A 26,695-nucleotide genomic window follows, 5' to 3' on the forward strand; every position below is an offset into this window, starting at 1 on the left:
TCCTCAGCCGTCAGCTGCTGGACCCCGGAGAGTGGTCCCTCTCCGACGAGGCCATGCAGTTGTTCGTACGGAGGTGGGGACCCCCCCACCTGGATCTCATGGCGACTGCACAAAATGCCAAGGCCCCCCCGTTTCTTCAGCCGCCGGAGAGAGCGGGGGGCGGAGGGCGTCGATTGCGCTCTCGCGCTCCCGTGGCCGGGCCGATCTGCTCCTCTACGCGTTCCCCCCATGGCCGCTGGTTGGGAAGACTACTCTGCCGGATAGAGGCTAATCAGGGGACTGTAATCTTCGTCGCGCCAGAGTGGCCAAGACGTCCTTGGTTCGCGGACCTCCTCCTTCTGGTAATCGACGGTCCCATCCGGCTGGGCCATCTTTCCCCGCCTCCTCCACCAGGGACCGGTATTTTTCGACCAGGCAGACTCTTCTGTCTTGCGGCCTGGCTTTTGAGAGGCGCCGCCTCCGGCGACGGGGCTATCCGGAGGCGGTAGTGTCAACGCTGCTGCGTTCCTCGGAAGGCTTCCACGTCAGTGGCCTATGTGCGGGTCTGGAAGGTGTTCGAGCAGTGGTGTACCGGCCTGAACACAAGACCCACGGAGGTGTCTGTTCCCCAGATCCTCCAGTTCCTACAAGCGGGAGTGGACAAGGGGCTCGCTTACAACTCCCTCCGGGTTCAAGTGGCCGCCCTTGGCTCCCTTCTGCGTGACGGAGGTTCTCTGTTACAACATCCAGACATCGTCCGTTTTCTCAAGGGGGGTCAAACATTTGCGACCTCCATTGCAGGACCCTTGTCCCTCCTGGAGTCTCATCTGGTACTACGTTCCATGTCGGGACCTCCATTTGAACCGCTGAGGAATGCGACGATCAAGGATATCACTCTCAAGACTGTGTTCCTGGTGGCCATCTGCTCGGCGGATTCGGAGCTCCAGGCTCTGTTGTGTAGAGAGCCCTATCTTCGATCTCCGATTCGGGAGTGTCTCTTCGTACTGTACCCTCCTTCCTTCCGAAGGTGGTTGTTCTGCGTTCCATGTGAATCAGACGGTGGAACTGCCATCTTTCCCTTCATCTGAGCCGAGGTCTCTACGTCTACTTGATGTCAAGCGCACTCTGCGCATCTACCTGGAGGCTACGAATGATTTTCGGACTTCGGATCATCTCTTCGTCCTTTGGTCCGGGCCCCGGAAGGGTTCTCAGGCCTCGAAGACGACCATCGCCAGATGGCTGAAGGCCGGTATTGCCGCTTCCTACATTGGGGTGGGGTGGTCCCCGCCGTCTGGCATTGTAGCGCATTCCACCCGGTCGCAGGCAGCCTCCTGGGCGGAGACCCGCTCGGTCTCTTCGCAGGAAATCTGTAGAGCGGCCACCTGGAAATCGTTGCACACGTTCTCAAGACACTATCGCCTACACCTCGCCTCGTCCGTCCATGGACATTTTGGCGAACAGGTTCTACGAGCGGGCCTCGCAGGACCCCACCCGGTCTAGGGAAGCTTGGGTACATCCCACGGTCTGGACTGATCCAGGTACGTACAGGGAAAGAAAATTATTACTTACCTGCTAATTTTCGTTCCTGTAGTACCATGGATCAGTCCAGACGCCCACCGCACTTGGGTCTTCATCCTGCTCGGCTATCTTTGGTGGCTGATTCGCCTCAGCTGTTATATGGTAGTGGTTTTTCTACTGTTTTTCTCTCACGTGTTCCCTGGTTTCACTGTTTTGGTGCTTGTTTTCTTAGGGGTCAACACGCGAGGGGGACCTCCCATCCGTTGGTGGGACGGGGCAGTTTCTCTAGTACATTTCATCACAGCGGCTTTTGTTGCCGTCTTGTTTAAACTTGATCCAATTCAGGGGTTTCTGGTTCCTCGGGCTTTGATATTCTCGATACTGAACTCCTGCAGAGGGGGTAGTAGTACTTATGGTGACGCCCCCTCGAAGCTTTGGGCTGACTCCATCTGCTGGAATGGGGACATAACCCACGGTCTGGACTGATCCATGGTACTACAGGAACGAAAATTAGCAGGTAAGTAATAATTTTCTTTTTAGGGTTGTAATCAAGGCAGGATTTGTTTTCATCATTCCCTTGGCGGCAGAGGTATCTGAGCTTGCAATGGTGAAATCAAACCCCCCCACACACACACACACACACACACACCCTGCCTCCGGGCACTTCCTCTGGTTGGCCCATATGAACTGGATCTTCACTGCAGCCTGCCTCTTGTCAATAAACAAGTAGATTTTCAGAGCCCTACACTCTGCCAAGCCAGGAGATACGCATGTGACTTGGAAGCAAGTGGGCCGTGCGTATTTTAAAAGGCCCACGGCCACGCACGTATCTCCTGGTACGCGCATGACAAAGGTTTTGAGCAAAAGGGGCAGGATGTGGGCAGGTTACGGGCAGGATGGGACAGTGCCACGCTGTCACGCACAAGCGCGCGCCGGGATCCCACAACTGTGTAACTAGCTTCTGCTACGGGCTGCATGTAAGTACAGAAATAAAACTAATTAGGGGGTTTTAGGTCGGTGGGGTTTTAGGGGTCATGGGCTGGTAGGGTAAAAGGAAGGCAGGTTAGGTAGGGGGTTTAGGAAGTCCGCTCCTTTACAGGGGCGAACTGGGAAGGAACAGGGAAATGGGGCCTAATGCGTCACCGCGCAAATCTACTAAAATCCCCCCCCCCCTTACGCATGCACGCATCGATATAAAATCGTACGCGTGGATAGCCAGTTTTATAACATGCACACATAAACATGCGCATGTTATAAAATCGGTGCGCCCATGTGCGCGTGCCTGCAAACGCGTGCACAAGCACGCAGGTATTAAAATTCACCTCTATGCATATATAATAAAGCATGATAGGTTCTGACAATATTCTTCTTGACTAGTGAATGTAGGCCTTGGCTCTGGCTTTCTGGTTTATGGTTAATGTAGACCTCTGGGTCCATTTCTCCCTCCTGTTTATCTGCTAAATTTCATCTATGCTGTTGATCCCCTTCTTCCATTTGGTCAAAGATGCTATGAATGTTTTTTTTCCGGTGTCTCTGGATCGGGTTTGCCATTGTAGGTCATGTTATTACCCCTCCCCCTTCCGATCATGCCTCTCTTGGGTTCTGTGGACTATAAGTTGATGCCATCTTAGGAGATCTATCACATACAATCTCAGTTTTTCTGCATCCTTTATTGAATTTAGGTAAATCCACTTTCCATTATTGTTATGTTGGTTTAAGAACATGTATTTTTCCTGCAGTTTTCAATGGGGAAAATGTGTGCATTTAGTGTTAACTTACAAACTGTCAAGATATGTAATATTGTTAATCAGATCTTTGAAATGCATTTTGAATGAATAAATACAATTATTTTTTTAAAAATAGTTATTTTCACTGGGTCCCATACCACTGCCTGGAAGCCTACATTTGTAAGCTCCAGTTTGCATTTATAGAGATTCTTCCCTTCCTGCATTGTCTCTATGCTGAGATCTGGGGGTATTTTTACTGACTGGTGGTTATATGCAGCTTGTCTTGGCTTCTCTGCTGCCTTATGATATGTTCTGACCCAGTATAGCAATCCTTTCTTTCTTCTGGAATGGAGAAGTTTAACTATGAATGCACTCGGTCTGTGGTTTTTCTTGGGTCCTTTCAATTTTGTTGGCCTCTGTTTCTATAGTAAAGGGAAAGCAATCTATTAGCCAATTTCTTACAAAGGATATTTGTGTTCTAGTTCTCGGCTTCTTTAGAGATCTTGATACTGGGAGTGTCTGTCCCAGTTTTCTCTATCCTCCAATTTGGCCTTTAGAAGTTTTATTTCTTTCTTTAGCTGCTTTACCTCTGTTTGTTCATTTTTCTGCATGTCTTCCAGTTTTCTGATTCTGGACTCGACTCATCAACCCTTTTTTTGGCAGGAGTCTAGCTTTTTGTTTTATTATCTCCAATGCACCGTGTCTTTCTTTCTTTCTTTCTTTCTTTCTTTCTCTCCATAAGGATTATTGCTAAATCAGGGTCAGGCAAAATCGTAGGGTCTCCATGGCTGTACCTTTCTGAGGTGCTGGGGAGGCTGAGGGAGTTTGTGTCTTTGTTCCCGGTGAGTTGGTCTTTGGTTTATCCTCATAATATTTAGTCCTGGGGAAATTCTACACTACTGTGGAGTGGAGAATTTGCGCAGAATTCCCCCTCTGCGCAGAAATTCCAGTTTCTGCACAGAATTGGAGGCGACCCCACTGTGCCATGAGCGTATCCCATCCCGCTCATGGCAAAGAAAGAAAGCCTTGGTGTACCCGCGTCACAGCAAAGAGGAAGGAGACCCCGGCATGCCGTGTCACCAGCGAAGAGGAAGGAGATCCCGACATGCCGCGTCGCAGTGAAGAGGAAGAGACCCCGGCATGCTGTGTCGCAGTGAAGCGTCGCAGTGAAGAGGAAGTGATCCCGGCATGCTGCGTCGCAGTGAAGAGGAAGTGATCCCGGCATGCCGCGTCGCAGCGAAGAGGAAGGAGACCCCCGGCATGCCGCGTCGCAGTGAAGCGTCGCAGTGAAGAGGAAGTGATCCCGGCATGCTGCGTCGCAGTGAAGAGGAAGTGATCCCGGCATGCTGCGTCGCAGTGAAGAGGAAGTGATCCCGGCATGCTGTGTCGCAGTGAAGCGTCGCAGTGAAGAGGAAGTGATCCCGGCATGCTGTGTCGCAGTGAAGAGGAAGGAGACCCCGGCATGCTGTCGCAGTGAAGTGTCGCAGTGAAGAGGAAGTGATCCCGGCATGCTGTGTCGCAGTGAAGAGGAAGGAGATCCCGGCATGTCGTGCCGCAAGCAGAGCAGACCCCGGTGAGTCTGTGTGTAGTGGTTGTTTTTGTGAGAGACTGAGAGGCTGTGTGTAGAGGTAATGTGTTTAAGACTGCATGCTGATGTGTGTGTGTGAGACAGCATGAATAAGTGTGTGTGTGTGTGTGTGCGCGCCTGAGAGAGGGAGTCTTTGTGAGGAAATTGTGAAGGAATGTATATGTGTGAGAGATTGGGAGCTGGTGTACATGAAAAAGGGAGTATGTGAAGGAGTAAGGGAGCTTGTTTGTGAGAGAAGAAGCCTGCGTAAAGGGATATGTGTGTGAGAGAGAGAGATAGGTAGCCTGTGTGAGGGTGTATGCATGAGAGAGAATGGGAGCCTATATGAGGGTGAGTGTGCGAGAGAGAGGGAGCCTATATGTAGGGTGTGTGTGAGAGAGAGGGAGCCAATTTGCAGGAGTGTGTGAAAGAGAGAGAGAGATAAGTAGCCTATGTGAGGGTGTATATATGAGAAAGAAAGGGAACCTGTGTGAGGGGGGGCGTATGGGCAAGAGATAGAGAGGGAAGCCTTTATGAAGGGGTGCATTTGTGCATGAGAGAGAAGGGAGCCTGTGTGTGTGAGAGAGAGAGGGACAGAGGGAGCCTGTGGAGGGGCAGTACTGAGAGAGGGGTCAAATTCTGGAGTGGAGAATAGTGGAAGCGGTTGAGCCTAGTGGGGAAGGGGAGAGGTAGTGGAGGTGAAGGAGTTGGAGGCCTGAGAGGGTAAAGTGAAAGGAGACTGGCCAGGGGAGCAGGGAGAGAGGGAGGAAAGGACAATCTTACAATGTACTTGTAGGGAAATTCTGCTCAAAATATTTAATACTCTGCATCTTTAACTAATACATTTTTTCTGTATTACATTTTAAATGAATTACTTAAGGATTGTCATGTATATTGTGTTATTTTGATGAACTTTGCAGAATTTTCAATTTTTGTGCGCAGAATTCCCCCAGGAGTAATTATTCTGAAATTGCTTTTGATAGTTTGGATCTTGTTGCCTTTTTCATGCCCCTGGTTATCTGCACATTGTTTGAGCCACTGATTTTTTTTCCAATTCTGGGCTGTGCATGGGATTGAGTGAGGAGCTCTTGCAGGGTACAGCTTACTGCATCAGCTCTGTGAAGACCCAGATTTAGACATAGGTAACTATTTTGGGTGCCAAATACTTAGCTGAAGAGGAGCCTGCTCCTCCTTGCTTTTTGGGGCAATGACAAGTACTACTGTGGCCTTCTGGACTCCTCTGCACTCTCCAATCTCCAGGATAACCCCATCCCCAATTCTCCAGTTCTGGCTTTTATCACCAATATCTTAAAACTGGTCCTAGTTCCACGATTGCAAGTCCTCCATCTTCCCAATATAATTGAAAATGTAAAGCCACATGCACTATGGAGGTTGCGCCTGATTATAACTGTAGCCTCTACATGCCATTTACACCAGTTTTCTTAGAAGCCTGATGCAGACACACTGCTTATATTAGGGTTGTAACTATGGCCACGCCTGAAGTTCCATATGACTGAGCAAATACTCCAGTCCCCCCTCTCATTTCTTGTAGCTCATCAGCAGACCTGTTTGTGTCATTTAACGCATAGAGTTGCCCACCTCAATGTTAAATGAATAGAATACTAATAAAGGGGCTTTCTTCTGATGAACGGCACAGCAACAACTTTCTTTTTTTTTTTTTTTTAACTTTGCACTGCCTATGGAAACAGCATAAGTCTGACTTCACTTGCATTGATAATACAGGTGTTGAGATAATCTTTTCCCATAACAGGTTCCCCCGGTGTCAGACCTGACATTTTAATCCAATTTAAGCAAGAAGGACTTGGGATTAAGACCCAGGAATTTGAGGACAGAGGAAACCTGGCCAACACAGGAGCATGTGAAGAACGGCATGAAGCAGGTGATGTAGTTTGGATTAAAGCTAGTGATTGGTTCCTACAAATGTTTCCTAGAAGATTCTCTGGACCTGATTTCCAGCCTTTGTTGTATAGACAAAGAGGGCCATACTCAGTCACTGGCCGGATTGCAAAGGTAGCCAAATAAATGTATCTGGCGGGATATTCAGTGGTGTGCAGCCGCACTATTGAATATAGATGGCTATCTTAAAGAAAGCCAGATAAGTTTATCCAGCTAACTTTAGGACTCTGAATATTAGAGTGTGGTGGATAACTTATCTGATCCAGCTAACCTAACTCCTCCCAGAAATGCTCCCATCATATCCCTACGCTATCCGACTAAATTTTAGCCTGTTAATGACATTTCTGGCTAAAGTATAGCCAGATAGGAGCCCAAAATATTCAAAAGTCGGCATTTAGCCAGATAACTTGTGAATGCCTCTGAACATGGACCTCAAAATTTGTGTTCCCTGTACGTACCCGGATCAGTCCAGACACCTGGGTTGTGACTCCGCACCAGCAGGTGGAGACAGAGTAAAACTTGTTGGGCTCCCTACATATAGTAAGGTGCCACCCACAGCCCCTCAGTCTTTCTCTGTCTCCAGCAGATGGGGCAGGTCCACCCACAGTCTCTGGGATCCCTGGGGTTGTAGTTTAGCTAGTCAGGGATATAAAAAAAAAAAAAAAAGGGAAGAGGATAGCGGTTTCTCTTTTTTATTTTCTTATAACATTAGAAGGTTTAAAAAAAAAAAAAAAGTTTTTTGCTTTTCAGAAAGCTCCCGTTTGTAAGTGCCTCCCAGGGGGGTTGTTAGATCCTGAGGGGATTATCCCCTCCTGGTAGAGGCCGCTGCTGGGGTCGAGGACCCGGCCCCTCTGGCAGCAGCGTCGGGGGTGACACCGGGGAGCCCGGTTCACTCACCCCCGGTGGAGCCCGGAGGCCTTCAGCACCTTGGTCAGCGAGATAAGTAAAAAAAAAAAAAAAAGGTTTTCTTTTGTCTTTTTGCTGCGCCGGCTCTCTCTCTCTCTCTCGTTCTCCCTCGCGGCGGGTCGCTCGTTCGGGGGGGGGCGGTTTTCGGTTTTCTTGAGGCGACGTTCAGTTGTTTTTTTCGGCGCGGCCGAGATGCCCGTCGGGGCCGCCTGTCGCGCGCACGCGGGTCTCGCGGGACGGGATGTGCTCAAACTGCCTCGCCGGAGGCGAGGGACCGTCCGGGGGCGATCGGGGGGGTCGAACCCGGGCGTCCCGTTCGCCGCCGCGCGTTTCTCCCGGTCGAGGTGGGGGGGGCCGGATCCGTTCCCGCTTAGCGCAGGAACGGCGGCCATTTTGTCTTCTGTCCCGCGAGGCAACCAGGAGAGCCATTGAAACATGGCACCCAGCCCCCTCCTCTCTCTCCCCAGCCTCGGGGGGGGGGCGCCTCGGGGTGCCTCAGATTTGGCGGATTGCGGCTCGGAGGAGGGGCCTTCGGACTCGGAGGAGTCCTTTTCGGAAGATCTTGATTTTTTATTAAAAAAACTGGCAAAGTACCGCAAGGACGCGGCGCAGGCACGGGAAGGTGCCAGGTGATGCTGAAGGATGTTCTCGCTCCCGGAAGAGGGCGGCCCGCCCTAGGGACGTCTCGGTACCCCCCGCAGGACAAGAGACCGGCGCAAGGCGTTCCCCAGGACGCGGAACCAGACTCCACTTCCTCGGAGGGGGGAGCGGTCGGTCTCGGGGGCGCCTGGAGGGCCTGAGGGGCCCGATGATCAGGATCCAGCGCAGCCGGGCACAGGCAAGGGCGCGCTGACGGGAGATGGTGATGACCCCAAGATCGTCCGCCTCTTTAAGAGGGAGGAGCTTTCCCCTCTTATTCCAGCGATCCTCGACGAAATCGGGGTGGAGGCCTCGCCTGTGGAAACCCGTCAAGGGCCCAAGATGGATCCGGTGCTTCTGGGGCTCGCGGGCCCTACGGTGGCGTTTCCTTTCCATTTTTCTGCGTCCGACATTCTTTTCCGAGAATGGGACACCCCGGAGCTGGGCCTCAAGGTGAGTAAGGCCATGGACAAGCTATATCCTCTGCCGGAGGATGCTTTGGAGCTACTGCGTCTTCCTCGTGTGGATGCCGCTGTGTCGGCAGTCACCAAGAGGTCGACCATCCCCGTCACGGGCGCTACGGCGCTGCGGGATGTCCAGGATCGGAAGCTGGAGGTACAGCTCAAGAAAATTTTGAGGTATCGGCCCTGGGAGTCAGGGCAGCCATTTGCAGCAATTTTGCCTTAAGGGCTGGTCTCCGCTGGGCCCAGACCTTGCAGGCGAATGCGGGTCTCTCAGAAGGGGAGGCTTCTCAGGCGGATCTTCTGGAGGCGGTAATCGCTTACAGCGCTGACGCCATGCACGATTTGCTGCGGACCTCGGCCAGGGCTATGGTGTCTGCGGTATCGGCACGCCGCCTTCTTTGGCTCCGTAACTGGGCGGCGGACGGTACTTCTAAGGCTCATCTAGGCTCCTTGCCTTTTAAGGGGAAGTTGCTTTTTGGGAAGCAGCTGGATGATATCATGCAGTTCCTGAGTGAAAACAAGGCTTTTAAGCTCCCGGAGGACAGGCCACGGCCTAGGCCCCAATTTCTCTTCACGGAACCGTTTTCGACCTAAACCGTCGCCAGAGGCCACAGAGGTCATCTGGGTCGGGTCAGTCCTTCCGAGGGGGCGCGGTCAGATCCTCCACCTGGTCTCAGTCCTTTCGGGGGAAGAGATTTCAATAGGTCAGGTGGACCCTCGGCGGGCTCAGGGGCCAAGTCGGCCCAATGATACGCAATCGGTTCGTTTCTCGTCGGGGGTTCCAGAGGTCGTTCCACTTGTGGAGCGCGCCTCGAACTTTTCTACGAGGAATGGACCAAAATCACCTCGGACCAGTGGGTGTTAGACGTGATAAGACACGGTTACGCGTTAGAATTTTGCACGTCTACCCTGGCACAAGTTTATCGTGTCTCCCTGCAAGGCCATAGCCAAAAGGGCGGCCGTGTGGGCAACCCTCCAGCGTCTGGAGGCTCTGGGCGCCATTACTCCCGTTCGCCGACGCAACGGGGCATGGGAAGGTACTCCATTTATTCGTGGTCCCAAAAAAGGACGGGGCGTACCGTCCAATCCTCGACCTAAAAGGGGTAAACAGGTGCCTTCGTGTTCCCCGTTTCAAGATGGAGGCGATTCGCTCGGTAGTGGCTGCAGTTCGTCCGGGCGAGTTCCTGGCGTCCCTGGATTTGACGGAGGCGTATCTCCACATAGGGATTCAGCCGGCCTATCACCAGTACTTGAGATTTTGCATCCTGGGCAAGCATTTTCATTTCAGGGCTCTTCCCTTCGGGCTGGCCACGGCGCCACGCACCTTCACCAAGGTTATGGTGGTGGTGGCTGCTCAGCTCAGACAGGAAGGGCTCTTTGTTCACCCTTACCTGGACGATTGGCTCATTCGGGCCAAATCCGAGATCGAGTGTCGGCAGGGCGATTTCCAGGGTCCTGCAGCTCTTGCGGTCGCTAGGGTTGGGTGGTCAATCTAGCCAAGAGTCATCTTCAGCCCACCCAGAGGTTGGAATACCTGGGGGCATTGTTCGACACCGAGAAAGCCACGGTATCCCTGACTCAGGACAGGGTTCTCAAGCTCCAGGGACAGGTGAGACGCTTGTTGGCCCTGCGATGCCCTTTGGCCCGCGATTACCTGATAGTCTTGGGTTCCATGGCGTCGACACTCGCCTTGGTACCCTGGGCTTTCGCTCATCTGCGACCATTACAAATCAGCGTTACTTTCCCGCTGGAAGCCGGTATCGGAGGACTTTCTGCATCCGCTGCCTCTCACAGGACCGTGCCAGGGCTAGCCTGCGGTGGTGGCTCTGCCCCAACCATCTGACGTGCGGGTTTTCTCTGATCTGCCCAACTGGACGGTAGTAACGACGGATGCCAGTCTCTCGGGTTGGGGAGCGGTCTGTGGGGGGCGCTCGGTGCAGGGTCTGTGGTCAGATCAGCAATCGCAGTGGTCCATCAATCGGTTAGAAACCAAAGCGGTGGCGCTGGCATTACAAGCTTTTCTTCCGTGGATACAGGGTCAGGCTGTCCGAGTTCTGTCGGACAACGCGACCACGGTGGCCTATATCAACCGTCAAGGCGGGACAAGGAGTCAGCAAAGTGGCGGAGGAAGCGAGTCAGTTGATGTGCTGGGCGGAACGGCACCTCAGCAGCATTGCGGCGTCACACATCGCCGGCGTCGGACAACGTCCAGGCGGACTTCCTCAGCCGACATCGGTTGGATCCAGGAGAGTGGGAGCTACCGGAGGTAGCGTATCGTCTCATCTGTGCCAGGTGGGGTCAGCCACGTCTGGATCTGATGGCCACCGCGCACAACGCAAAGGCTCCGAGGTTCTTCAGCCGTCGGAGGGAGCGGGGCTCGGAAGGAGTCGATGCGCTCGTCCTTCCTTGGCCCACGGACATGCTGATGTATGTGTTTCCCCCGTGGCCTCTGATAGGCAAGGTGCTACGGCGAATCGAGTTGCATCCGGGGGAGGTCGTATTGGTGGCGCCGGAGTGGCCACGGCGTCCGTGGTTCGCGGATCTCCTGCGGCTAGCGGTGGAACCTCCACTTCGTTTTCGGGGAGACGCGGCCATTCTTCGTCAAGGGCCTGTCTGTTTGGAGGACGCGGATCACTTTTGTCTCGCGGCTTGGCTTTTGAGAGGGTGCGCTTGAGGACTAAAGGGTACTCCGAGGCAGTGATTGCTACGTTGTTGAGAGCTAGAAAACAGTCCACGTCCTTAACCTATATGCGGGTCTGGACGGTTTTTGAGGACTGGTGTAGTTCTCACGAGGTTAACCCCATTCGGCCTGCTGTGCCTGAGGTCCTCGCTTTTCTTCAAGAGGGTCTCTCGAAGGGGCTGTCCTGGAGTACCCTGAAGGTCCAAGTGGCTGCCCTTGGTTGCCTTAGAGGGAAGGTCCAAGGGGTGTCCTTGGCGGGCCATCCAGATGTGACGCGTTTTCTGCGGGGGGCTAAACATCTACGCCCACCGGTCCGGAATCCGTGTCCCTCCTGGAATTTAAACTGCGTGCTTTCAGCTCTTTGTGGGTCGCCGTTTGAACCGGTCAAGCGGGCGACTTTGAAGGATCTCTCCTTGAAAACGGTGTTTCTGGTCGCTATTACGTCCGCTCGTCGTGTTTCGGAACTACAGGCTCTGTCTTGTAGGGAACCATTTTTGCGGTTTACGGAGACGGGTGTCTCCCTGCGGACTGTTCCTTCCTTTTTGCCCAAAGTGGTGTCGTCGTTTCACTTGAATCAATCTGTAGATCTTCCAGGTTTTTCGTCCGTGGATCCCCAGGACAAGGGGTCTACGGAACTACGGAAGCTTGATGTGCGTAGGATTCTAATTCGTTATCTGGAAGTTACGAATCCTTTCCGGGTTTCCGACCACCTCTTTGTTCTCTGTTCCGGGGCGCGCAGGGGGGCTGCGGCTTCCCGGGCCACGATTGCGCGTTGGCTCAAGGAGGCGATTGGTTCGGCGTATCTTCTGCAGGGCAAGTTGGCGCCTAAGGGGCTTCGAGCTCATTCGACTCGGGCGCAAGCCACGTCCTGGGCGGAGGTTTCTCAGGTGTCCACGCAGGAGATCTGTAGAGCAGCGACGTGGAAGTCGTTGCACACTTTTACTAGGCATTACAGGCTTGATGTCCAGGCGGCTGAGTCTCAAGGGTTTGGAGCGTGTGTTCTCCGAGCGGGACTCTCTGCTTCCCACCCTAGGTAATTAGCTCTGGTACATCCCAGGTGTCTGGACTGATCCGGGTACGTACAGGGAAAGGAAAATTAGTTCTTACCTGATAATTTTCGTTCCTGTAGTACCACGGATCAGTCCAGGCTCCCGCCCGTCTGTGTCTTGTAGTTTATGTCAGAAGAGAGAGAGTCTGCTCGGTTGTTTAATTAACCATTGTAGTTTGCAGTTTTGCACTTGGTGTTGATGGTTTTGAAGGTTTCCGGTTCCAGCTCGAGGGGCTGTTGTGAATCGGCCTCATTTTGGTGTTTTTTCTTAGTTAGCTAGTTTTTGGCTTTATCTGGCTTTGACATTACGTGCGACTGAGGGGCTGTGGGTGGCACCTTACTATATGTAGGGAGCCCGACAAGTTTTACTCTGTCTCCACCTGCTGGTGCGGAGTCACAACCCATGTGTCTGGACTGATCCGTGGTACTACAGGAACGAAAATTATCAGGTAAGAACTAATTTTCCATTCTATTTACCTTTTTCTTTCATTTTCAGGTTTCTCTTTTTGTTTTTCTCTTTCCTTCCTTTCTTTCTTCTCCCTTTCTCTCATCCTCCCCACCCTTTCACTACAGCCTGACTCTCTTCCCAATGGCACATTCTCTTCTCCCCTCTCTTTTACTCTCCTTCTATCTGCAGTGTCTCCTCTTTCTCTCTTCTCGACCCATGTCTCTCTCCCACTCTTGTCTCCCGTCCCCCATGAAGTTTTCATCCTTTCTTCCATCCCTTACTTTTCCTGACCCCTCCCTCACTGCTGCCTCACCGTGCTGTTCCTTCTTTCCTCCCTCCCAAAGCTTGTGGTTGGTTTTTTTTTTTTTTTTTTTTGGGAGCCCTGTTGTGCTGGCAGCTGGAAGGAGGAAGGCAGGATGGGCCCTCCTTGGAATCGGACGAAGGAGAGGAAGCAGAACTGACCCATACGGGCTGCAGCAGGAGGCTGAGGGAGGGAGGTAGAATTCTACGGCAAGGGGAATATTCTGCAGCAGTTTTCATAGCCATGGTACTATGGGAAACTGACTCCTGCCATGATTCCTTCTACAGGAGTTCTCTCACACCTTCCACCAAGAAAACTTCAGTTTTCAGACCTCACAGAATTCCATCCTCTAACTTTTGGCCTGATTCATCAAGATATTTTCCCATAAACACAAAATGGGAGAAAAGCCTTAGTGAATCAGGCAGTTCTTGTCAAGTATTGTTTGTCTTAACTCTATATTCCGTACTTATTTAAAAGCTGAAGATATTTTGCCATTTGTTTCTTACAGGCAGCCAAAATTACAATCCTGACCCCATAGCAGAGGTCTTGAAAATGGAAGAGCCTCCTGTCAGCCACCAACTGGAGGGAGGAGAGAAGGAAATTGATACCAAGAGCGGTGAGCAGTCAGTTCCTTTATAATAAATTAATTGCTGTGTGCTTTGAAATATTCCAAACTTTACAGGTAGTCCAGGGCTGGCCAACTTTTCACACACCAAGCGCCATGGAATACAAATGCATAGTACCAAAGAACCTCAGATTTTGGGGGGAGAAGAGGGGTTCCCAATGAGGACTCAACCCCACCAGTCTCTCTCGCTCTTGCTCTTTTCCCTCTTCCCCCCTCTTCCCTCTCCTTCAATCCCCCCCACCCTGTACACACCAGTCTCTCTCTCTCTCTCATTTTGTTCCCACATGTTTCTCAATCCACCACCATCTTCCCATCAATCTCACCCTGTTCCCTCCAGTCTCTGTCTGTCTCCCATTCTGTACCCACCAATCTTTCTCAATCTGTCATCACCAAACTCCTCCTCCTCAGCCCCAGCATAGCACCCCCAACCCCACAATAACCATGACGGGACTCAGCCGCCCCAACATGACACCTCCCGCCCCACCTCTTGTGCTATTCTGCTCCCTCTTTCCTCACCCTCTGCCCAGCACCAGTGTGTCCCTGTCATCCTCTTTTATTCTCTTTTGCTATCCCCTCTCTTTCTCGACCTCTTCTCCTTCCACCACCCCTTCTCTCTCTCTTTCCCCTCCCCTCCAGTTCCCTCTCTGGCTGTCTCTCCTACATCCTTGAAGATCACCCCTTCTGGATCTTACACACACCTCTCCCATCACTCCTCTGTCTCTCTCAAAATCTCCCCCTTCCCAATCACACCTCTGCTTCTGTCTCACTCTTCCATCTCCATCATATCGCTAGCTCTCATTCTCTCATCGCGCGCACCGGCCACTCACCGGTGCGCGCGATGCAGTATTTAAATTAGGTCCTGCAGTAGATCCGGGTAAAAGGAGGCGCTAGGGACACTAGCGTGTCCTTAGCGCCTCCTTTTGGCCCGGAGCGGCGGCTGTCAGCGGGTTTGACAGCCGACGCTCAATTTTGCCGGCGTCGGTTCTTGAGCCCGCTGACAGCCACGGGCTCGGAAACTGGACGCTGGCAAAATTGAGTGTCCGGTTTTCGACCCGACAGCCACGGGCCGACTTCAAATTTTTTTTATTTTTTTTTTTTACTTTTTTTACTCTTCGGGACCTCCGACTTAATATCGCCATGATATTAAGTTGGAGGGTGCACAGAAAAGCAGTTTTTTTTTTTTTTATATTTTATTTTTATTCAACTTTACAAATTATTTGAAGATACACCCAGTCAATATGCATTAACAATATAAACTCATATAGAACAAGAAAAAGACAAACAATCTATATTTCTGCATATTCCTTTGTGTTACTCTAATTCAAAATTAGCAGAAATTACAGAACCTAATCGTTAAGAAACTAAAGGGAGCAAAAATATTTAAAGTCTAAAAGAAAACCCTTAAGATTTGTGTCTAATCCGTTTCTGCACTTTTATTCTCCCAAGAGATAGATATCAAGATTCAAGGTATGAACGCAATTGCTCTGGGTAATTAAACAAATATTTTGTATCTTGGTTTATAATAACGCATTTACATGGAAAACGCAAAAGAAATTTACCACCTCTTTGAATGACTCTATCCTTCATGGCTATAAATTCTTTCCTACGTAATTGAGTATTCAAAGAAACATCTGGAAAAATCCTTAACGGAAAACCGTGAAATTTGGAATTCTGGTTTTTAAAATACAATTTAAGGATATTGTCTCTCTGAGAGACATCTCCAAATTGTATTACCAAAGTAGCACGCTGTCTAATTTCCATGTCAGATGATTTTTCAATAAGTTCAGACAAGTCTGTATCCTCTCTTTGCTCCTCTAAACCTGGTACTAATGGATCATTACTTGGAACTTTCTGAGATAAGTAATACATCCTGGTTATTGTTGGTAAAGTACTTTCTGAGAATTTTAACACTTTCAGGCGGTAGCTCTTAAAGAGCTCTCTAGGTGACAACAGATGTGTCCTAGGAAAATTTAAAATTCGTAAAGTGGACCTTCTAATTTGATTTTCCAATTGTTCAATTTTACTTGATTGCATCCTTTCAGATTTAATCAGGTTCACGTGAACTTTCTCAGTTTCTTCAACTCTCTATTTCATGTTAACTACTACCTCTTCCAATTTTTCTGTCCGAGATTGTAATATTTTACCATTATTCAGACTTTCCTGAACCAAAGTTGACAAATCATTTATAGATTTTTGCATTATATAAACCATTTTGCCTATCCCCTCCAAAGTAAAATTTGAGGGGATTGTAAAGGATATCCCAGACAATGCTTCCCCTTGAACTCCTTCCATCTCTTTTCCTTTAAAGACAGATTTAGAACTAATATCAAATATATTAGTGTCAGTAAATAGAAAATGATCTCCTTCTTTCCCCGTTGGTGGATCTGGGGTTAAGGGAGCACCAGGGCTCAAAGATGTTTCATAAGTCTGCTGCTCGTTTCTTTTACTTGCCTGCCGGTGTCCTGCTTTGTGGGAGTTTTCTCCTTTGGATACTTACTGCTGGACTTTTCTTCTGGAGCGGAAGGCTGCTGGCGATAGTGGTCGGGTGAACCCTCTTCCCGGCTCTGACGTCAGAGGGAGGAGCCCAGGCAGACGCCCATAAGAACGGCGTCTGGACGGCGCGTTCGCCGTCGGCGCGTCGCCAAAGCCGCGCGCCTAAGGGGCGCGGGCTTTGTCAGGCTTCGTCGGAGTTCGTAGGAGTCCGTAGGAGATTCTGGGACTGTAAAATTTCTGTGAAAAAAAATAGGCGAGTTGGGAGAGCAAGCTTACAGCCATTGCGGAACCTGATTGGATCGATTGTGTCTCCAAGGAGTCCAAATCAAAAAAAAAGAGGTACTTTTTCTGATTAATAGCTGGGACCTATTCCTCTTGGGTATGCCCCATACCAAGAGGAAAGGGAAAGTAGCAACTTCAACACCTGTTGTGAATAATAACCAGCCAAAAATACAGGATATCTTTGGTAAATCCGCTATAGTTATACCAGAGGTAGAAGTCGCTGGAACTGAAGCCCAGGAGCAGGGCTTTAATTCCCAGAAAAGCAGTTTTTACGCACTGTACTGTACTGTTTCGTCCTGTTTGACTGGCACACTGAGCATGCCCAGCATGCCACTATCCAAGCGTCCATGCAGGGTCCCTCTCCAGTCTCTTCTTTTCCACAGAGCTGTCGTCTCACAGTTGTGGAGCTTATGTTCTTTTTTTTCTAATCTGAAAACTTTTTCCAGTCATAAGAACATAACATAAGAAATTGCCACACTGCGTCAGACCAAGAATCCATCAAGCCCAGCATCCTGTTTCCAACAGGGCCAATCCAGGCTACAAGTACCTGGCAAGTACTCAAACACTAAGTAGATCCCATGCTACTGATGCCAGTAATAGCAGTGGCTATTCTCTAAGACAACCTGATTAATAGCAGTTAATGGACTTCTCTTCAATGAACTTATCCAAACCTTTTTAAAACCCAGCTACACTAACTGCACTAACCACATCCTCTGGCAACAAATTCCGGAGCTTAATTATGCGTTGAGTGAAAAAGAATTTTCTCCGATTAGTTTTAAACGTGCTACTTTCTAACTTCATGGAGTACCCCCTAGTCCTTCTATTATTCGAAAGAAATAACCAGTTCACATTTACCCATTCTAGACCTCTCATGATTTTAAAGATCTCTATCATATCCTCCCTCAGCCGTCTCTTCTCCAAGCTGAACAGCCCTAACCTCTTTAGTCTTTCCTCATAGGGGAACTGTTCCATCCCCTTTATCATTTTGGTTGCCCTTCTCTGTACCTTCTCCATCACAACTATATCTCAAAAAAGATATAGTTGCACTAGAGAAGGGTGATGGTTGTATTTGGCTGCAGAGGCCTGCAAGAGTGAAGTGACCTCAAAAACAGCAAGGCCCTTCTCCTCCAGATGAGCAAAGGAAGTCCTTGTCTGAGGACTTGACCTTCACAGGGATGTGAGGGTGATGGTGGAGGCTGTCCCATTTCAACTTTTAAAAGAAGAGGATGCCAGGCACAAATTGCTTGAGATCCTCCAGTTCGAGGAGCCTCCTATGGAGATCGTGGCGGTCCTGTACATGAGATCCTTAAGGAATTGCTGTTGAGCATATGGGAACACCCCCTCACAGTGCCTCCCGTTAACAAGAAGGCGGACATGGTCTACCTCATCCAGAAGCTGCCGGATTCAATAAGCGACAGCTGCTTCACCAGTCTGTAGTGGTCGAATCCGCTCTCAAGAGGGCCAAGTGCTCTCGAACCCATTTCTTGGTGCCCCCGGGAAAGAACCACAAAGCTGTTCCAAGGTGCCATGCTTATTGCACACATCACTGCCTACCAGCTCTACATAAGCCAGTACTCGCAGGATATCTGGAAGCAGGTGCAGAAAGTGGCTGAGCAGCTGCCTCAACAGTAGCAAGATTACCCTCATGTTGCTGGTGCAGAAGGGTCTGGAGTGTGGAAAACAGAGGTCTGTGTGACCTACAATATTTTTGAAATGGCATCAAGAGTCTCTGCAGTGGGAATCGGTGCCCACAGAATGGCATGGTTGTGGGGCCTCGAATCTCTGGCCAGAGATACAGGAATGACTCGCTGACTTGCCATTTTCGGAGATAGGATGAGGGATGCTGTGGCCCAACGTTGAGATCTTCCAACAATTCTCTGCCAGTACTTCAGATCCATTGTCCTCATCCAGGAGGTCATCGAGACCAAGGCCAAGGAAATCTTTTTTCGCCAGAAGTGCTGTCCTCTGCCTCCTTGCTCCCATCAACAACATCAGGGCTCCCGCGGCCGTCCCAGGCAGCAAAGATCCCCCAAACTCCAGCCAGCTCATCAGTCAACTCCGAGGATGGGGTTTTGATTGGGACATAGGGAGCATAAGCCAGTTGCCCATACCCAGGGCAATGGACCCTCCGGTCAGGGGCAGGCTGTGGTTCTTTGTGAACCAGTGGCCCAGTGTAACCTCGGACCAGTGGATCTTGTCTGCCAAGAGTACCAATTGAATTTATTAGGTGTCCCATCAAATTGCTTTCTGTGCCCATATTGGGGACCGGTAGCACATCAGGAGGTATTACAGCAGAGCTCTCCTCCCTCTTAACGGCCAGGGTGGTCGAGCCCGTACCACCAGGGGGTTGTATTCTAGGTACTTCCTGATTCCAAAGAGAACAGGAGGACTCTGTTCCATCCTAGACCTAAGGGCATTGAACAAGTTTCTAAGCTGATTTCCCTGGACCCTTGATCTGCCTTTTGCAAAAAGGAGACGGTCTATGCTCCCTTGACCTAAAGGATGCATATATAGAGATCTTCCCCGGTCACAGGAAGTATCTCCGATTTGTGGAGGAAACACAGCACTTCCAGTGCCAGGTGTTGCCGTTCAGACTCGCATCCACCCCACGAGTCTTCACAAAATATCTGACCATCGTGGCAGCGCACCTCCATTGACTGGGAGTACGTCTTCCCGTATCTGGAAAATTGGCTGATCAAGAGCACGTCTCAGGCAGGGGCTTGACCATTTGGGTGTTGGAGTCATTAAGGTTTATTGTCAACTACCCAAAGTCCCATCTCAGCTTGTCACCTCAATTGGACTTCATAGGAGTCCTGCTAGACACAGCTCAGGCCATGGCCTATCTGCCTCACCAGAAAGCCATCGCGGTGGTGACAATTGCGGCAGAGATTCAACAGAGCTAGCATGTGTTAGCCTGGCACATGTTGAGGCTGTTGGGCCATTTGACCGCAACCGTCCATGTTACTCCCTTGGCAGTTTACTCATGTGCAGAGTCCAGTGGACCCTTAGGTCACAGTGGCACCAGGCCACTCAGAGACTCATCCTTGTGGTGAGTACTTTCCAATCTGGAACAGGGGATCTCATTTTGGAGTCTTCCCACTCAAATTGTCCTAACCATGGGACGCATCTATTCTGAGTTTGGGGAACTCCTGTAGATGGGCTCCGTATCCAGGGTCTTTGGTCCTCTCAAGAACCTTCTTGTCAAATCAACTTCCTGGAAATTTGGGCGATCAGGTACGTGCTATGGGCTTTCAGAGATCAGCTGTCCAACAAAGTTGTCCTGATCCAGACCGACAACCAGGTAGCCATATGGTATGTCAACAAGCAGGGAGGCTGGGATCGTACCTCCTGTGTCAGGAAGCGGTCCAGATATGGTCATGGGCCCTATCCCATGGGATGGTGCTCAGGGCCATGTACCTGCGCAGGACAGAGAACGTGGTAGCGGACAGGCTGAGTTGAGCCTTCAGACCCCAGGAATGGTCCCTGGACCAGGAGGTATCGAATCGGATATTCCACCTCTGGGGGAGCCCGGATGTAGATCTATTCGTGTTCCCCTGCAACAAGAAGGTGCCTCAGTTCTGCTCCCCACAGAGGACAGATGGCAAACCAGCATCGGACACACTCGCCCGTCATTGGGGCAAGGGTCTTCCATATGTGTATCCTCCAATTCTCTTAGTGGCGAAGAGTCTCTTGAAGCTTTAAGAGGAAAAAGGGAGTAGGACTCTCATAGCCCCTCATTGGCTGAGACAGGTCTGGTTTCCACTCTTTGGGAGTTGTCCATCCAGAGACCAATCAGTCTCAGGACTTTCCCAGATCTCATCACGCAAGACCAAGGCAGACTGCAGCATCCCAACCTCAAGGCCCTATTGCTCACAGCCTGGATATTGGGAGGTTAATCTTACAGCTGCTTGATCTTTCAAAGAATGTGTCTTGGGTCCTGGTGGCTTCTAGCAAGCCTTCCATTAGAAGGTCTTAAGGACCGAAGTGGAGGAGGTTTTCCATGTGGTGTGAACAGATGGTCCTAGATCCCTACTTCTGCCCCACACAAAAACTGCTTGATTATCTTCTACACCTATCAGAAGCTGGCTTAAAAACCAAGGCCTCCCACTGTGTCTTTCGATCTCAATGTGGTGTTAGCTCAGCTGATGAAAACTCCTTTTGAGCCATTGCGCAAACTTGACCCTGAAGTACCTGACCTGGAAGGTCATATGTTTGGTGTCAGTCACTTCAGTGCACAGGGTCTATGAGCTCCAGGCCTTAGTGCCTTATCCACCTTATACTAAGTTTTATCATGACAGGGTGGTCTTGCATATACATCCTAAGTTTCTGCCTAAGGTAGTGATAGATTTCCATCTTAATCAGTCAGTTATCCTGCCAATATTCTTTCCCAGGCCCCATTCGCACCAAGGTGAATGAGCACTGCACAGTTTGGACTACAAGCGAGCCTTTGCCTTCTATCTAGTGTGCACAGAAGCCCATAGACAGTCCACCCAACTTTTTGTTTCTTTTGCTAAGAATAGATTGGGCATTGCTGTTGCCAAACAGACACTATCTAATTGGCTAGGAGATTGCATCTCCTTCTGTTGTGCACAGGCGGAACTGCATCTTGGGGGTCATGTCAAGGCTCATTCTGTCAGAGCCATGGCAGCATCTGTGGCCCACTTGCGAGTCTGTGACATAGAGTTCTCTCCACACATTCCCATCTCATTATTATCTGGATAGACATGGCCGACGCAACAGTAGGTTCAGCCATTCTGTCCTTCAGAACCTGTTCAAGGTGTAGAACCCAACTCTCTCACTTAGAACCCATTGTTTGAGTTCAGGCTGTCTCCCCCTTTGTTACCAACAGCTTCGATGTTGTTATGCCCATTGGCACCTGGATAGGTGTCTGTTGGTCCCCTTTTTTGATGGGAAGCAGCCTGTAGCTAGGGATTTACCCTTGTGTGAGGTCTACCATCCCGTTTGTCCTCAGAGAAAACAGAGTTGTTTAACTGCAAAAGTGTTCTCAGAGGACAGCAGGATGTTAGTCCTCACGAAACCTGCACGCTACCCCACAGAGTTGGGTTTCTCCTATTTTTTGTTTTAATCGTAATTCTATGTTACGAGACTGAAGAGGGGCCCCCCGTGGATGCGTGGTATAGGGCTTGCTAGGCATGCACAGTGTGCCTAGTCAAAGTTCTAGAAACTTTGACATAAGTTTTCTGCATCGGGGCTCCATTTGATGATGTCATCCTTGTGTGAGGATTAACATCCTGCTGTCCTCGGAGAGCATCTGTTACAGGTAAGCAACTTTGCTTTCAGCGGCATGGCCACACCATTAAATATCCGCAGCTATGTTAAAATTAGCCGGATAAGTATATCGAGCCAACTTTAGGACAGCCCTACAGCACGACAGAGTTAGGTGCATAAGTTAGGTGGTTAACTCCAAATATCAGAGTTAGCTGCATAACTTACACAACTAACAGGCCGATACAGTACAGTGCGCTCCGACGGAGCGCACTGTTAGCCTGCTCTTGGACGCGCGTTATCCCTTACCCCTTATTCAGTAAGGGGCGGAAAACACGTGTCCAACCCGCGGCACCTAATAGCACCCTCAATATGCAAATGCATGTTGATAGCCCTATTAGGTATGCGCGCGGGATACAGTAAGTAAAATGTGCAGCCAAGCCGCACATTTTACTCTAAGAAATTAGCGCCTACCCAAAGGTAGGCGCTAGTTTCTGCCGGCACCGGGAAAGTGCACAGAAAAGCAGTAAAAACTGCTTTTCTGTGCACCCTCCGACTTAATATCATCCCAAAGGGTGTAAAAAGTAAAAAAGAAAAAAAAATTTAAATTGGGCCGGCAGCTGTCGGGCCAAAAACCGGATGCTCAATTTTGCCGGCATCTGGTTTCTGAGCCCGTGGCTGTCAGCGGGCTCGAGAACCGACGCCAGCAAAATTGAACGTCGGCTGTCAAACCCGCTGACAGCCGCCACTCCGGGTCAAAAGGAGGCGCTAGGGACGCGCTATTGTCCCTAGCACCTCCTTTTGCCCGTTTCTACCGCACCACCTCATTTACATACTGCATCGCGCGCACCGGTGAGTGGCCGGTGCGTGTGCCGGGAGAGTGGGCGCTCGTCCGCTCTCCCGCGTTTTTACTGAATGGGCCCGTAACTTTGGTCCACCCCAAAACACCTCCTGCCAGCCCCTGGAACACTTCTGACTTATGCGGCTAAATTCTAGAATTTTGACATATACAGCAATGAATATTGCTGGGTAGCCCATTTAGACAGATAACCTTTCAATTATCCGTCTAAATGGTTTCTGAATATTGGCCTCAAGCAGTCAGTCTGGTTAAAGAATAAAAAGAAAAAGGGCTCAGCATCTAATATGAGAATTCTAGAAGTAGGTCTAAGTAGCTCCCATCTGGAATAGGAACTGCTCTGGTATGTCCCACATGTATGGACTGGTCTTTAGGATGAAAAGGAAGGTTAAATGTATACTTACCCGTTAATCTCCTTTCCTTTAGTTCTAACTGACCCCACCCCAAGAAGAAAATCATGGTCAAAAAACAAAGGGGTGAGTGAACTTATAGATAAGAATATTTATTTGTTTATATACCAACATTCGATCTGAGATATCACATCGGTTTACATTCACATACTGTAGGTATTCCCTATCCCCAGAGAGTTTACAATCTAAGTTTGTACCTGAGGCAATGGAGGGTAAAGTGACTTGCCCAAGGTCACAAGGAACAACAGTGGGACTTGAACCCTGGTCTAACCACTGCTCTAACCACTAGGCTATTCCTAGGTATAAAGCTATAGTCACATAGATGCCTATATATACACTTAGAGAAAAGAGGGCCTGTTGTCCAACAAAGAATCGAGCCCAGGGAGAGGGAAGCAGATGGCATTCTCAATCCCTGACCTTTGCGGTTTAATTACAAAGTTATTCTTGTGTCCTAATATCTTTTTTTCCTTCTTTTCTCGCACTAGTTTTAGGGCAGTCTTAGACTCAGGAGAACCAACAGCAAGTGCGAGGTTGTCCAGGATGAATGCGGCAGTCCTGAGTGCAAACATGGGATTGGTATTCAGGTTCCAGAGATAGTATACAAGAAGATGCTGATGATAGTAGTAGGTTCTTGTTATAATGGTAATTGGGGATCCAGAACTAAACAATGGCTCCTGATAGTTTCCTAGCTTCAGCATCGCATACTGAGGATCTGAAACAGCACTGGATCTTTTATAGAGAGTGAAGACAGCTCTTGAATTTTTGTCTCTGCCTCCATTGTTGGCCAGGGACACATCCTACATGTATGGACTGGTCTGCTAGGCCTAAAGGAAAGGAAATTAATGGGTAAATATACATTTCACCATAAAAGTGCATGAAGCAAGTGGTCTGCTATGGATTAAATATAGTAATTGAACAACTGAAGACACAGGATCTCCTTTCATTGAAAGAAATAATTTCTCATTAGATTGGTTCAATTTATTACAGTTTTTAAGTCTTCTGTCAAGATATTCAGACTCTCAGGTCTCACAGAGTTAGGAGTTCATGTTCCTTCTATCAAAGAGTCACTTGTTTGTATATCCCTTTCCATAGCTGTAAACTTAATGATCATAGTCTCAATTTTATCCAACAGATGATGGATTCAGGAATAATAGTAAGAAACAGAGAATATGCAATGGACAGCAGAGGAAGGAATGGAAACAGAGAGACCCTTCCAGAGACAGCCCAGATCCTTCAGCTGACTGTGAAGAAGGTATCAGAAAAATAATACCAGTTAGGGTGAAAGGTGAAGATCAAAAAGGAATGAGACCACACACATGTCCCGAACAAGAGAGAATTTCCATCTGCTCAAAACTTGTACAAACTCAAAGACTCAGTGAAGGAGATAGACTATTGAAAAGTGCTGTTACTTGGGAAAATTTCACCTCAAACTCACATTCTAATGAGCACCAAGAACAGTCTGAATGTGAGAACAAGTTCACTGAGAGGTCAAGCCACATATCTATCCAACAATATCATAAACAGGAGAAAAAAATTACATGTACTGTAGATGAGAATACCTTTACTAGGATATCAAACCTGAATGCACATAAAAAAATGGATAGACAAGACCAGTCTTTTAAGTGTACTTACTGTAAAAACTGTTTTACTTCTAGAACACAACTTACATTTCATCAGTTATTTCACAAGGGACAGAAACAATTTAGATGTTCAGAATGTAATAAAAGCTTCAGTCACAAATCTGACCTAATAAAGCATCAAATGATCCACACAGGAGAGAAGCCATATAAATGTTCTGCATGTGATAAATGCTTCAGATGGAAAGACAACCTGCGAGTTCATGAAATGAACCACATGCAAGAAAAACCCTTTAAATGTTCTGTATGTTTTAAAGGCTTCATTCTAAAATCTCAACTAAGAAGCCATGAAAATATCCACACAAGGGAGAAATTATTTCAGTGTTCTAAATGTGGTAAATGTTACAGTCAGAAAGGCTACCTACATTATCATGAAAGGACGCACACTGGAGAAAAACCATTTAAATGTTCTGAATGTGATAAATGCTTCAGTAAGAAATCTCTCCTAAAGAGCCATGAAATGATTCACATTGGGATGAAACCATTTAAATGTTCTGGATGTGAAAAAAGCTTCAGTCAAAAATATCAGCTAAAGAAACATGAAATGATCCACACAGGAGAAAAACCATTTAAATGTTCTGAATGTGATACAAGTTTTCGTCAGAAAAGCACTCTGAAACAGCATGAACTGATTCACACTGGACAGAAGCCATTTAAATGTTCTGAATGTGATAAAAACTTCAGACAAAAATCTATTCTAAGAAAACACGAAATGATCCACACTCGAGAGCATCAGTTGTCTAGATAAAAACGTTTAATAGTATCCCACACTCTTGACTAATACATATTCTTTGAAATGTACAGGTTAAACCTTGGATTGAATGAGCACATCAAGTTCACCATGAAAATAAATATGGCAGACTACATGCCATCTGAATTATGAAGATGAACAATTTGTTATTCATAGCATTAAGATCCAATGAGGAATATTTCAAGGAGATTCCCTGTCACCACTCTTGTTTTGGCTGGCACTAAATCCATTGGGTACTCTTATTTATCCTTGGGTTATGGAATTAGCCTTAATCCTAGAACTAGCAATATCCAAACAATAACAACTCATCTACTTGTGTTCAAAAAAACAAAGTAGTAGCAAGCCCTCACTTAGGGCACCTAAATTCAACCCTCCTCCAGCCGCAGGAAGAAAAAACCTTACCACTCAGGTGGGGCTTCTGTCAATGCTAGTTCAGCTCTGAGCTGTACCAATACTTAATTCTTTCACTCCTTCACTGGCTGTTGATTGGTCCCTTCACTGGCAACTGTCAGTAAAAGGACTAATCCTCTGGATGGTAGCTATCAGTGACGGGACCAATCAGCAGCCAGTGAAGGAGTGAATAAATTAAGTGGATGGGAAGGGGTTCAGCCAGTCTGGAAATTTTTCGAACTTGAGTGAGGGAGTGGGAGGGGAAGGGATCAGCCTGCTTGGGCGGGCTGTTTTTTAAACTTGTTTTGGGGGAACCTAGAGGGGGTTCTTCCTAACTAGCCTGGCTATTTTTTTAATCTTAGGTGGGGGTGGGACGGAGGGGTTTTTGTCCACTGGGCCAGGCTTTTTTTTTGAACTTGGGTTAAATTTCCCATGGTAAAAAAAGGTGTACTAGGTAATCTCCCCTTTAGCATATCTCCTTGCATTGTGAGATACTAGCTAATAAGCTATATGGAGACAGGCTACTCCTAGCACTGTTTTTTTTTACTTTTGCTTTAACATGCATTTTTTATGCATAAAAAAACCCTCTTAAATACCAGGGAAAAATGTCTGCTAACACAGGAATGAAAACAAGTCTAGATTTAGTGCTCCTTATTACCTCAGTCCCTGGGAGACAAGATGAGGAAACAGTATTTCAGGAGACTGAAAATGATATTGAAAAGTGCTTTAACAGCATAAAATGAGAGAAACCATCAATCAGTTAGCAATCTCTTTATTCATACCACTTTGGCATTGTAGTCTGGCTCATAAAGATCTTAAAAATTTGGATTC

At 48.6% G+C, this 26,695-nt stretch overlaps 1 protein-coding gene across 4 annotated transcripts in view; it reads left to right on the forward strand.

Moving 5' to 3' along the window:
- The window catches only part of LOC115087338 (zinc finger protein 182-like), a 118,653-nt gene that overhangs the window by 57,126 nt on the left and 34,832 nt on the right, over window positions 1-26,695 (forward strand). For 2 of the 4 annotated variants that reach the window (XM_029594430.1, XM_029594428.1), the window contains 3 exons: window positions 6,563-6,691; window positions 13,703-13,810; window positions 24,219-25,600. In XM_029594430.1, the coding sequence (XP_029450290.1) occupies window positions 6,563-6,691; window positions 13,703-13,810; window positions 24,219-25,471 (1,490 nt within the window). In that variant the 3' untranslated portion in view covers window positions 25,472-25,600. Of the gene's footprint in view, window positions 1-6,562; window positions 6,692-13,702; window positions 13,811-23,102; window positions 23,153-24,218; window positions 25,601-26,695 lie in introns of those variants that run through there. The other 2 variants (XM_029594432.1, XM_029594431.1) reach the window with 2 other exon arrangements.

This window comes from Rhinatrema bivittatum, chromosome 3 (assembly GCF_901001135.1).
Source record: "Rhinatrema bivittatum chromosome 3, aRhiBiv1.1, whole genome shotgun sequence".
NCBI lineage: Eukaryota > Metazoa > Chordata > Amphibia > Gymnophiona > Rhinatrematidae > Rhinatrema > Rhinatrema bivittatum.